The sequence below is a fragment of the Manis javanica genome, chromosome 17 (genome assembly GCF_040802235.1).
Source record: "Manis javanica isolate MJ-LG chromosome 17, MJ_LKY, whole genome shotgun sequence".
NCBI classification, from domain to species: domain Eukaryota; kingdom Metazoa; phylum Chordata; class Mammalia; order Pholidota; family Manidae; genus Manis; species Manis javanica.
In genome coordinates this window covers 16,166,983-16,180,707 of record NC_133172.1, presented here as the reverse complement: position 1 = coordinate 16,180,707, position 13,725 = coordinate 16,166,983, and the positions used below count along the sequence as shown (strand labels likewise).

Genomic DNA, 13,725 nt, shown 5'->3' with positions numbered 1-13,725 from the left:
ACTTATCGGACAGACAGGGGGCTCTCAAGAAATGACTAAAGTTTGTGCAGAGGAAACTAGGAAAACTCCCAAAAGGCATAAAATAAGAGCACACTGGTAAGGTCCCACTAAATCCAGAGCTCCGAGGTGACTCTTGCTTATTGGGAAGACAAGAGGGGAATCAAGGCAAGGTGCAGGTCGCACTGGTAAGGAGTGGTTATTTCCAGTAGGCCTGGCAGAGGAGGTGATTGACCACTGTCACCTAAGTTCCAAGGCAAGAGGACTCCCTCACAGAGAAAGGCTGATCAAGTGTCGCACACCTGTCTTTCTCTTCTGGATGGGAGCTTCCTCTTCAAAGTTAAAGCCAGACACACCTCTGGCATGCATTCTGAAGAACTGGGAGAAATTTGATCCCCAGACCCTGAAAAAGAAGTGCCTTATCTTCTGCACACGAGCCTGGCCTCAATACAAACTCTCTATCAATGTAACCAGTTAACCAAAAGTGTAATTAACAGCAGTCAATGAAGCAGGTGTGGGATTAACAATCTCTTTAAAAATATAAAAGTAGGCTGAGACATTTTATTTTTAAGAGTTCTGGACTTAAGATTTTAAAACGTCTTTTCAGCAGTGCCTGATTTATATGGAATCCAGTCTCAACTTATATGTTTGTAATGCCATTTTCCCACCTTATAGTGGGAGGTACAGGCCAACCTGTGAGCCCAGTACTACCACTTACTTGCAATATAAACCACAGGTGCACATACTCCACAGCCGCATATGAAGTGCATGTCTTCCTCATGTGCTTCTACTCTGTCTTGCCATTCTGTTAATTTGCTTCTCTTGAAGAGGAGCAGTGACTCAGTGTATGTGCTCTGCAGGCTCTTGGAACTAAACGGTAAGCCCAATAGCTGCAGAACTCTGCAGGCCCAGCTCCCTGGAGCTGAGAGGGAAGCTGGTTGCTGCGAAGGGCAGCTTCATTTCTATAGCTTCAGGCTGTAAGAATCTTACATCCGTTGGAAAAATACCCACAACTTAGGTGTGGTCCACAAAGCCTTTGTTTCTTTGATCTCTGAACACATATTTAACTGCCTGTCTCCTTACCTCCATTGTCTTTCTTCTCTATCCCAGGCCTCCAAGGGGAAAGAGGGTTTTTCCCTGTCATCTTACCCTCTGTATTTCTTTTTTCAATAAAGCTAAAATGGAGAAAGGGTATAAGGGATAAGGAAACCTAATAAGGAAACATACATTAAAAAGCACATCATTAACTAGATACTGGTTACACATATTTAGAGTCTGTGAGTGCCAATGGAGGCTTGAGGTAGTATAAAGTAAGGCCTTGTAAGGTCTCAAGATAACTCTTGATGGCAAAGTACATCCATCCATTCAGAAGTCATAAACTTAGCCCTTAGAAGAATATCACATCGTTTTGTTCTTTGGTTACCCTGTTGTTTTCTTATGCAAATAAAAGTTTCAGTTCTTCAGAAACATAGAGTATAATGCCTAGGAAAATTAAATTAAATTGACAGGACTACTGAATTGAATTAATGTTTGGTGTTATTTCCTTTTAATCTGAGGAAATTCCATTATTATTTCTTGTGAGGTCAATCTGCTAGCAATGGATTCTCTTGTTTTGTTTTATCTGGGAGTACATTTCACTTTCATTTTTTTGAGGTGAAATTCACAGAACATATAATTAATCATTTTAACACGAACAATTCAGTGACATAAGCCATTCACAGTGCTGTGCAGCTGCCATCCCAGGACAGTCTCATCACTCCAAAGTGAAACCCCACACTCATTAAGCATTTGCTCACATTCCACTTTCCCTTTTAGCCCCTGGAAAACAACTATCTGCATCCTATCCCCATGGATTTACTTGTTCTATATATTTCATATAAATGGAATCATTAAAAATATGACCTTATGTGCCTGGCTTCTTTCACTTAGTTTTATCGTATTTTTGAAAGATTTTTTTACGAGATGTAAGATTATTAGTTGATAGTGTTTTTTCTTTCAATATGTTTCAATAACTTTGAATATGTTATCTCACTGCCATTTGGCCTCCACTATTTATGATGACAAGTCTGCTGTTAATTTTATTGTGGCTGCCTTGTAGACAGTGGGTATTTTTCTTTTGATACTTTTAAGATTTTCTCTTTACTTTCAGGATTTTGATTATGATATGTTTTAAGTTTGTATCTCTGTTTTCATCCTGTTGAGAGTTCATTGGGTACCTTGGATATGTATGATAGTAGTTTTAAAATTAAATTTAGGAAGTTTTTAACCATTATTTCTTTAAATTTTTTTCCTGTCCTTTCTCTCTTCTCCTGGTACTCACATGCAGATGCTCATGTATTTACTGCTGTCTTGCTTTTCTCTGAGTCTGTTTATTTTTTCTTCATTCTTTTTTCTTTCTCTTCTTTAGATTGCATAGTGTCTATTTAACTGATAATCTTTAAGCTTGACAATTCTTTCTTCTGCCAGCTCAGACCATTGTGCCTCTGTGAGAAAATCTCAGCCAGGACAACTCAGAGAGTTGCTGACCAAAGCTTTCCCATCAGAGGAATCCCACCTCAGATAGAAGTGGTCTAGGCTCTAATACCCTTACTGTGCTTAGTCTTTGGCTGGGAATAGCTTGGTAATCACATGGCCTCAGCGTGAATTCAGTAATAGAACCAAAGATGAAGCAGCTGGAGGGTGTTCACCAACTATGCTTTTCACAGCTTTTCTCTTGAAGGAGATCTAAGCACGTATCTCCATGGCTGCCACAAAGGTAGTACTTTGAAATGCTTGCTCTCTTTCTGACATGAGCATTTTTGTCTTTGTGGATTTGCCTAGTATTATTGACTGCCTGTAACAAAAATCCTAGCCAACCATCGCTTAAACAGGACAGAATTGTATCTGTCTCTCATGTTGAAGTTCAGGTACCAACAAACAGGAGGTAGTCCTGTATCTCTAAGGCATGCAGAGTCAGAATCCTTCTATTTTATTGCTTTTCCTCATTATCTGTCATAGTTGACTTCTACCTCGTTATCCCAAATGACTGTATTGGCCCTAACCATCATATTTCCTTACCAGTCCAAAAGAAGGAGGAAGCCAGGGAGAAAAAGTATACCTCATCTCTTTAAATTCGCTTACCAATGGTTCCACATAATACTCTTAATTTAATCTCTTTATTTGTTTTTTGTTTGCTTTTTGCAAGGACTGTCCTGTGTATTTTTTTATTAAAGTATCATTGATATACAATTTTATATTGGTTTCAAGTATACAATACAGTGTTTCAGCAGTTCCCCATATTATTAAATCCTCACCCCCGCTAGGGCAGTTACTATCTGTCGACGTAGGAAGATGTTACAGAATCATTGGCTATATTCTCCATGCTGTACTACTATCCCAGTGACCAAGTTAAATTCCGATTGAGAATTTTTGTGCCCTTTTATCCCCCTCAATCTCACCTCAGGGTTTTTTAATCTGACACTTTGCTTTTGGTTCCTTTTTTTTTTCTCTAGCTTTATTGAGATATAATTTACATGTCACACTGTGTAAGTGAACAGCATGTTGAACTGATACGTATATTACAATTTGATTACCAGAGCATTAGCTAACACCATTCCACCAACAATTATTCTAAAGCTTTCTTTATACTGTTTTCTCATAGTTCGGGTTGTAATTCTAGCTCAATTTTTAAAAATTGATTGATTAATGAATATTTTTTGTTTATTCGTATTTGTGTATTTCTGTCTTTAGCCCTATTTTTTTTCAATATATGTGAATTCTTTGAGCAAATCATATCCCACTTTCATGGCTGCAGACACCTTTTAAAGGCTATGAACACTAAATTATCCTTTTTCATTCTAGATTTTTCCTAATCAATAATGAACAATATGTTCAATGTTAAATCAATGTATATCTCTAGTTGGATGTCCCACTACAAATTTCACTTGCCATTTTCTCCTTTCTTCTGCTTCCATCCAAATGCTGTTTTCATTTTTTCCTGCTTCGGTGAGTCACAGACGCCTTGTGGGTTCCCAAGCCATTAACTTGAGTGAAGTTTCATCTTCTCCCATTTTCCATAGTCAGTATAAATTAGTGGCAAAGATCTCTTTAACTCACAGTAATAACTAAAGATATGTGCTTGCTACTTCAGTGAATGAACATAAATTGACAGGATGTTGCTATTATGTTTTTTCTTTGAGAAAAATAACAATAACAGGTAAATTTTTTATAACCTCTTATCTTTTCATAACATGAAAATGCAGTTCAATATGATTTGTCCACATCATCTAAGATGGATGACTTCGGATTGAGTAGGAGTATGTTGTTACAGGGAACAGTGACATTCAAAGATGTGGCTATTGACTTCACCCAGGAGGAGTGGCAACAATTGGATCCTGCTCAAAGGAACCTATACCGGAATGTGATGCTAGAAAACTATAACAACTTAATCACAGTGGGTAAGTGTAATTTCCTGTGGATCTCAGATTTTAGAAGTAAAGTACCTTTTTTCCCCCAATTTTCTGAAATGTATGGAACCTTTGAATCTTAGAGTTAAGTTTGGCCTTTAGATGCCTTTGCTTACATGAATGTGCATGCTACAGCTTTCAAAACAAAAGGTCGTGCACGGTTTTGTTTCAGGGGGCTGTGTCCCCAGAAACCATACTTTTCTTCTTCAGAAAGCCTGGTCTCCCTGGGCCAGCCTCAATTCTCGAATGATCTTTGTTCCTGATGTTTATGCCCAAATCTTATGTCACTTTCCTTTGACAGGCTGTCCGTTCACCAAACCTGATGTGATTTTCAAGTTGGAGCAAGAAGAAGAACCATGGGTAGTAGAAGAAGAAGAGTTAAGGAGATACTGTCCAGGTTAGTGAGAGGGAGCCAGACCGGTGAGGAGGGGCCAGGACCTTTTAATGGTTAATCTGTGAGTAGTGGATCCCTCTGAATCTTCGAGGATATTTTCCTAAAGACTAGACTTTTGTAGTAACAATTTGTGTGAATGCTTTATAAATCAATGATGTCAATTCTAGATAACATTTTTAACTACTTTCCACAGAATTTGAGGGACTAGTTGGTGTTTTATCTGTGTGCTAGACATCAACATTTCCTAATTGATTTCCAGCTTTACTTTGATAATCATTGTTACCAGTGTCTTCAGTTTCTCTGCCCTCTGTTTTACATAGGATCCTTTCCTTTTGCATTCATGTGTTCGCAGAATTGTAGTTGTTCAAATAAACCTATTGGCATTTATAATCCTTTTCTTTCTATTTTGGTTTTTTCCTTCTAATACAAATGCCTTAGCATTATGTTTTGTATGCATAGTCACAATTCCCATTGTATTTTTAGCTTTTACTGTCATACTTTAATAGAAGCTACAACCCTTTTACTTCAATAAAAGTTTTAAACTCCCAGAGATACATCAGAATTTCTGTTTTACCCATTATCTTGTTGTTTTGCAATATGAGGTTACCCTACCATAATCTCAATACTAAAAGGAACGTCTAATCTCTGTCTCTTCTTTCCCCCCATTTGCATGGTGGTCTTCCTTTCGAGTGGTTTTGTTTTTTCTCTTCCGTTTCTTTCCTTGGTTCTGACAATTAATTTTTTGTTTTCTCATTGTTTCTTCCTCATATATTAATATTTTGAGCTCTTGATTTATAGATACTACTTTCAGTTTCTTTCTTCCTTTTGTAATACTTGTGTAGATTTGATTCTAGCACTTTCTCATTTTTAAGTGAAGAGAGCCCTTCTTTGACCTGCTTTTTAAAGAATAATGTTGAGGAAAGAAAATGAATACTGTAATCTAGAGCAGGGATCAGCCTCTGAGCCACCCATTTGTTTTTGTAAATATAGAGTTTCATTGGAACAGGCACACCCAATCACTCATATCTTCTCCAGAACTGCTTTCACATTACAACAGCAAAGTTGCATCAAAGACTGTGTGACCCACAAAGGCTAATCACTATCTGACCCTTTAAGAAAACATTTGCCAGCTTAATGTATGCAAATGCATCTGTGCTTCATATTGAAGCCCTTAATTCATATATATTTAGGCTTTATTTTTTCTCATCCAAAAGGGAACTGCAGCAGCATTTTCTCATAACTCTGAATTTTTGCTTTTAATTGAAATATTGTTGATATACAATATTATATTGGTTTCAAATATACAACACAGTGAGTGGTTCAGCAGTTACCCATTCTATTAAATACTCACCCTGACTAGTGCAGTTACTATCCATCAGCATAGAAAGATGTTACACTTTATTATGTTATAGACATTGGCTATATTCTCCATGCCATACTGCTATCCCCATAGCCAATTTAAATTATGATTGAGAATTTTTGTGCCCCCTTATCCCCCTCACCTTCCCCACCTACCTGCCCAAACCCCTCCCCCATGGTAACCACTAGTCACTTCTCAGTGTCTGTGAGTCTGCTGCTGTTTTGTCATAACTCTGACTCTTACACTCTCACCCAACAGATTTTTTCCTGAAAAAATAACATATCAGAATTTTGATTTGTTTGGTCCTGGCTTCCCTGACATACAGGCAAGTCTCCTGAAACCAGTCTACACTCCCAGATTTCAGAGTTGTAAATCATCGGGTAATTAATTCTGCCCAAGTTATGATATCCATCTTGATACTGTCAACTGCTTACCCTGCCCAAGGTCAGCATGAACAGCTGTCTTCTTTTAAAATCTTTCTTCCCCTGTTCCAGCCTTTACTGTATTTGTCACTGCCAACTGTATTATAATTAGGGTTACAGCCGCCCCCCGGGATCACTGAAGAATCAACTACTTTTCATTCTTGTTTCTAGAGAGGAAGAGGTCAGATGCTTTTTCATTCAGCCATCTTAAAACATGAAATAATTGCTGCCACATTTGATATTTTGACCTTGCGCTTGGAATTCTTTTTCACTTCTGCTTGGATAGTACCTCGATGACCTCATGTTACCTTCTACCTCAATATCTTTTGTTTAGCTGAGCTTCTCTTTTTCCCCTGAAATGACCCAAAAGCTTAGTATTCTGACTTCCTTTCTACATTTATAATCTGCAACCAAGTCTAGTTTTACCAGCTTTACAGCTTTACAGGATTTTTCTCTTTCATTATTATTTTCAGTCTGGCAGAGAGGGAGAAAAGTCTCCATTTTCCCCTCTTGGAGCTAAGTAGCAACAAGGGACTGAATGTCACCCTTCGGTATATAGATTTCCACTTTCTCTGTGCTTGAGCCTCCAATTCCCTTTCTCTCTATTCCTTTGCCTGTTGTCCCTGACTTTAGAGCCTTTCTTTTTACCATTTTTCTTGAGAGTGATCTTCCATCTTCTCTAGGGTAGAGGAACGGACTTTGTCTCTGTTAGTTTATACCTTTTAAAAAAAGTTTTGGGTGGAATCAGAGACAAATTTGTGTATTTATAAACAATACTGAAGTTCAGTTTCTCACTCTGTTTTCCCCTGCCCTCATTATACTTAACTCCCTGTCCAGTCATGCTAGGTAGTCTTTTCCAGTTTTATGTTCCACCTCTTTCATCCAGTTTTTACATTCCCATTGTTTGTCCTCATTTTATTAATTACTGCAGAGTTCAGAGCATTTTATTTATTTACTTGCAAAGATACATAATACATGAGTGTCACATTTTTTAAAGTACAAAAGGATATATATTAAAAAGTAATTCTTTTTCTCTTACCCCTCCCCCCTCTACGGTGGCAACCCCTAACATCATTTTCCTTGGAGCTATTAGTTGTAGTTTCAAACACTGTTATTGAAATTACTTTAAGCTAGCTTGTGAGTAATTGTCATCCTTGCTATTGAATGTTCTTTTTCAAGAATGTGATATGCCTTTTGTCTTAGTTTCTTAGGGCTGTAACAAAGTACACACTGGGTGGCTTAATATAACAGAAATTTATCCTCATAGTTCCAGAGGTCAGAAAAACTAAATCAAAATGTTGGCAACGCCATGCTCCCTCTGAACCCTATAGGAAAAGGACTATTCCGCTTCTTTCAGCTTCTGGTAGCCCCAGACATTCCTTGGCTTTGGCGACATACATCCAGTCTGTATCTTTATCTTTACATGGTATTCTCTCTGTGTGTTGTCTCTTTATGTGGCCTTCTTTTTATAAGAACACCAATCAGATTAGATTGGGGGTTATGCTACTCCAGAATGACCTCATCTTAACTAATTACATCTGCAATGACCATATTTCCAAATAACTTTTGAGGTACTAGAGGTTAGGACTTCAGCATATCATTTTTGCCGGGGGGCACACAATTCAACCCATAATATGTCCCATTTGTTCAAATATGTGTGTGCATTTTAAGGTTTTATTACAATTTTGGAACATTTCTTATTAGATTAATTCCCAGATTTTTCATTTTTTTCTTGCCATTATAAGTATAGTCTTCTATTATATTTCCTAAATAGTTGTTTATATGTATGAAGGTCATTGAAAGTAAATATTATATATAGTGAATTTTAAAAATTTCTTTTTATAATAATTTTGTAGGTTACTTGATTTTGCAGGTAGTTTTATTATTGACAAATAATGTTTATTTTACTTTTCCAGATTTTTTGTGCCTCTGATTTCTTTCTTTCCTAACACTATCCAGTACTATAATAATAGTGGTAATAGTACCCATCTTCTGATCCCTGACTTTAATGTGAGTGCTTTGGGATTTTTCCCATTAAGTATGGTGCTGCTGTTTAAGTTCTGCTGTACTTCTTCTCAAGTTAAAAAAGTGTTTATTCTCATTTGATAAAGATTGTTTTTGGAAAATAGATGTTGAGTTTTATCACTTGTTAATATGTTTTGGAATGGTTACTTGACTTTGCACTTTTGACTTAGAGTACAGATTTTCCTGTACTGAAATATACTTATATTCCTGGAAAAAAATACCTTCAGGTATGATGTATCTTATATTAATGTGCTTCTGAGCCATTCTGACATTTTATGTAGAATTTTTACATTGATATTCATAAGTGAAATTGGTGTCTAGTTTGCTTTTTTGGTTGTCATCTTTGTCAGGTTTTAGTATTAATATTTTGTTTCACTTACAAAAAATTGAGAAGTTTCCTTTTTTTCTTATGTAACATTTTACACATGAGCTTCATCCCTTAAAATGTTTGTTATTATTCCCATGTGAATCTCTCTGGGCCATTTCTATTAGTTTTATTTTTAGGGGATTGCTTTTCATATTTTCTCTGTTTATTTTGTGGGAATTGGTCTATGTAGGTTTTCTACATCTTACTGTGAGTTTTGATATTTTGCATTTTCCAGAGAAATTACTCATTTCAAAGCTTATAGAAGTGTTTTTCAATAGAATCTTGCATATAGTTTTACAGATTTTAACTTCTTTTTTTCTCTATTATTATTTCTTCTTACTTTAATTTTATATTCTACATTCTCCCTTTTCTTAAACCAACAGTTCATCTATTTTCTTTCAGATCCTATTTAAAAGCAACAAAAGCTATGTGTATTCATGAATATCTATCTCTACTCATATTTCCTTTACTGGAATTTCCTAAAGCTTAGGAAATTGGAAATATGTACACCTGAAATTTGCTTAACAGTGAGAACCTAAGCCTTAGACCACCAATTAATCCCACAGTTACATACTTAAAGAAGTTTTCTTGATATTATAATATTAGAAAAACTTACAAGTGATATTTATTTGCAATCTATTTCAGGAGAAATATGGGGAATTGATGAACATCAGAAAATCCCGGAGAGACTTTTGACACAGTTTGAAAATAAATTCATAAAAACAATGACTGAAGAAAAAGTCAATGACTGTCACAGGATATTTGCAAGAAGTGCATTTCCTCTGAACTCAGGCTTTTTTCCTTCCAGTCACAATCTCTATGAATATGATTTGTTTAAAGAGTATTTAGAACATAATAATTTAAGCTATCAAAATAATGAGAGAATCCTTATAAGAAAGGAATACTATGAATATAATGAACCTATGAAATCATTTGGCAATAGCTTATCACATCTTGTAGTAACACCCTTTAAATGTAATCATTGTGGGAAGGGATTTACTCAAACCTTGGACCTCATCAGACACCTGAGAATTCATACTGGAGAGAAACCCTATGAATGTAAAAAATGTAGAAAAGCCTTCAGTCAAAAAGAAAAACTCACTAAACATCATAAAATTCACAGTAGGGAGCAGACTTATGAATGTAATGAATGTAGAAAAACTTTCATTAAAATGTCAAATCTCATTAGACATCAAAGAATTCATACTGGAGAGAAACCCTATGCATGTAAGGAATGTGGGAAATCCTTCAGCCAGAAATCAAATCTCATTGATCATGAAAAAATTCATACTGGAGAGAAACCTTATGAATGTAGTGAGTGTGGAAAAGCATTCAGTCAGAAGCAAAGCCTCACTGCACATCAGAAAGTTCATACTGGGGAGAAACCTTATGCATGCAATGAATGTGGTAAAGCTTTCCCTCGAATTGCATCCCTTGCTCTTCATATGAGAAGTCATACAGGAGAAAAACCATATAAATGTGATAAATGTGGAAAAGCCTTTTCTCAGTTTTCCATGCTTATTATACATGTGAGAATTCATACAGGTGAGAAACCCTATGAATGTAATGAATGTGGAAAATCCTTCTCTCAAAGCTCAGCCCTTACTGTACATATGAGAAGTCATACTGGTGAAAAACCCTATGAATGTAAGGAGTGTAGAAAAGCCTTCAGCCACAAGAAAAACTTCATTACACATCAAAAGATTCATACCAGAGAGAAACCTTATGAATGTAATGAGTGTGGGAAAGCTTTCATTCAGATGTCAAATCTGGTTAGACACCAGAGAATTCACACTGGAGAAAAACCCTATATATGTAAAGAATGTGGCAAAGCCTTTAGCCAGAAATCAAATCTCATTGCTCATGAAAAAATTCATTCTGGAGAGAAACCCTATGAATGTAATGAATGTGGTAAAGCCTTCAGCCAAAAGCAAAACTTTATTACACATCAGAAAGTTCACACTGGAGAGAAACCTTATGATTGTAATGAATGTGGTAAAGCCTTCTCTCAAATTGCATCCCTTACTCTTCATCTGAGAAGTCACACAGGGGAAAAGCCTTATGAATGTGATAAATGTGGAAAAGCCTTCTCTCAGTGTTCTTTGCTTAATTTACATATGAGAAGTCATACAGGTGAGAAGCCCTATGTATGTAATGAATGTGGAAAAGCCTTCTCTCAAAGAACTTCCCTTATTGTGCACATGAGAGGTCATACAGGTGAGAAACCCTATGAATGTAATAAATGTGGAAAAGCATTTTCTCAAAGCTCATCCCTTACTATACATATACGAGGTCATACAGGTGAGAAACCCTTTGACTGTAGTAGATGTGGAAAAGCCTTCTCTCAAATCTCATCTCTTACACTTCATATGAGAAAACACACAGGTGAGAAGCCTTATCATTGTAATGAGTGTGGTAAGGCTTTCAGCCAGAAGTCACACCTTGTTCGACACCAGAGAATTCATACACATTAGTATAAAACTCTATATATTGTGAGTATGGAAAAGCCTTCAGAAGGAATTAGCATCCTTGTACTTTATGTAATAGGTTCTAGAGCAGGAAACTATGAATGTGGGAAAGGCTTTTGAAGAAGTCACACACTTGTGAAACATGACAATTCTTACCAAAGTGACAAATTATATAGTGAAAAAGTTGAACATCAAAAACCTTCAGCAGTTATCTATTGTTAATACTTATTCAGCATTCTCATTAAAATATGAAATATCTCTGTCACTAGCATATACCAACATGATATTTGATCTCTTAGCCAATGTATTAAGCAAGAAAGAGACTGGGGGGAAAAGAAACTATAAAAATAACCTTTTACATGAGAAAAATAGTAAGAAAACATGTTGATATAAAATACCTAATAAATACAAAATGAATTGCAAGAATTTTGTGTAAAACGATAAAGCATTTTGAAAGGCACAAAACACCCAAAAATTTGAGAAAAATAACATTATCTGAAAAGACGTTTATAAAACAAATTCTCTTACAAATTTCAAAGTTGAAAATATTTCCACTCAGTTCTTACCAGTTAGTTATATTTTAAGAATTTCACAAACTGATTAAAAAATGTAAGAATGCAAAGGACCCACAAATAGCTGAAATGTGAAAAATAGAAGATACAGTCTACTAGATAACACATACTGTATTTGAAGCTGGTATCATTTAAACAGTGTTTTTGTGAGTAGATAAATGAGTGAGAACAAACAAGTTTGGAGGAGAGAGAGACAGGAATTTTATGTGATAGTGCTATTAAAATCACTATGGAAAGGATGTCCTATTCAATAAATGGAAGATCAATATGAACAAAAGATGTTAGCTCTTTATACCGTACACAAAGTAAAATCCAAATAGATTGAAAAGCAGAATATAAAAAGCAAAATTCTAAAACTATGATGAAAATAGGATATATTTATTACTTTAGAATAACAGAATTTCTCTAAAAATACATAGATATGGAATAATCAGTTCTATTTTGTTGTACTGGCTTCAGAGGCATATATGTGCCCAAAGAGATGTATATATCACTATGTTCACTGCATCATGATTTGTATTACTGTAAAGTGGACAAAACATGAATTTCCATTAGAGGGGATAGATCAATATGATGTAATTATTTTATGATAGTATACAGTATTTAGATAAAGTACAAATTTGACATATATGGATCACAATATATGAGAAAAATATACAATGAAAACATTTGTCTACATTTAATAAAATAATTCAAAGAACAGTACAGTGTATTGATCATGGGTCCATATATGATACTGGTTGCCTTTTAGGAAGTTGGAAATGTTTGGAGGGAGTCATATTTGTAGTATTTCTTAAATAAAATGATGAAAGAAAATATGACAGAACATCTGGTTGTCAAGATTATTTTGAGGCTTCTGTGTGTGTGTGTGTGTGTGTGTTTCTTTCCTTATTTTCCTATTTCTCTTAAAATAATAAAATAGGTGGAGGAAACCTGGACCTATGGAAATAATTTTAAAATGGATTTTTTATCAGATAATAACATTTATAGAAAATTCTCTTTAATATACAAACCAAAACAATACTTTGCTTATTACCCTATACTCATATTAATAAGACAATGAAAGTCAATAGTATACATCATTTGTGTGAGTTAAATTTTTAAGTTTTTTGTTGAAATGTAGTTGTACAATATTGGTTTCAGATGTACAACAGTGATCTGACAGTGATGCACATTAATAAGTGTAGTTACCATCTGTCAAAATAAAAAGAATGACAATGTTATTGACTATACTCCCTTAGCTGTACTTCCGTCCCTGTGAATACTTTATAATTTGAAGTTTGTACCTCTTTATCCTCATCAACTCTTTCACCCATCCCCCATCTCCCTAACTTATGGTAAGTAGCAGTACATTATCTGTTTATGAACATATTTGTTCATTGTTTTTTAGATTCCTCTATAAAAGAATATGGTTTTTCTCTTTGAACTATTTCACTTATCATAATGCCCTCTAAGTGCATCCATGTCACAAATGGCAAGATTTAATTTGTTTATGGCTGAGTAATATTCCATTTTATATATGTACCACATTTCCTTTATCCATTCATCTATTGATGGACATTTGGGTTGCTTACATATCTTGGCTATTGCAAACTATACTGCAGTAAACATACTGTTCCCTGTATCTTTTTGAAGTAGTGATTTTTTCTTTTTCTTTATTGTTTTTTACTAACTA

General features: G+C 35.1%; 1 protein-coding gene across 1 annotated transcript in view; it reads left to right on the top strand.

Moving 5' to 3' along the window:
- The window catches only part of ZNF569 (zinc finger protein 569), a 70,833-nt gene extending 57,967 nt beyond the window's left edge, over nucleotides 1-12,866 (top strand). Inside the window, exons 3-5 of the mRNA XM_037013799.2 lie at nucleotides 4,307-4,433; nucleotides 4,744-4,839; nucleotides 9,656-12,866. Coding sequence (XP_036869694.1) covers nucleotides 4,307-4,433; nucleotides 4,744-4,839; nucleotides 9,656-11,484 — 2,052 coding nt within the window. The 3' untranslated portion in view covers nucleotides 11,485-12,866. The remainder of the gene's footprint in view (nucleotides 1-4,306; nucleotides 4,434-4,743; nucleotides 4,840-9,655) is intronic.
- Nucleotides 12,867-13,725: the final 859 nt, after the last annotated feature.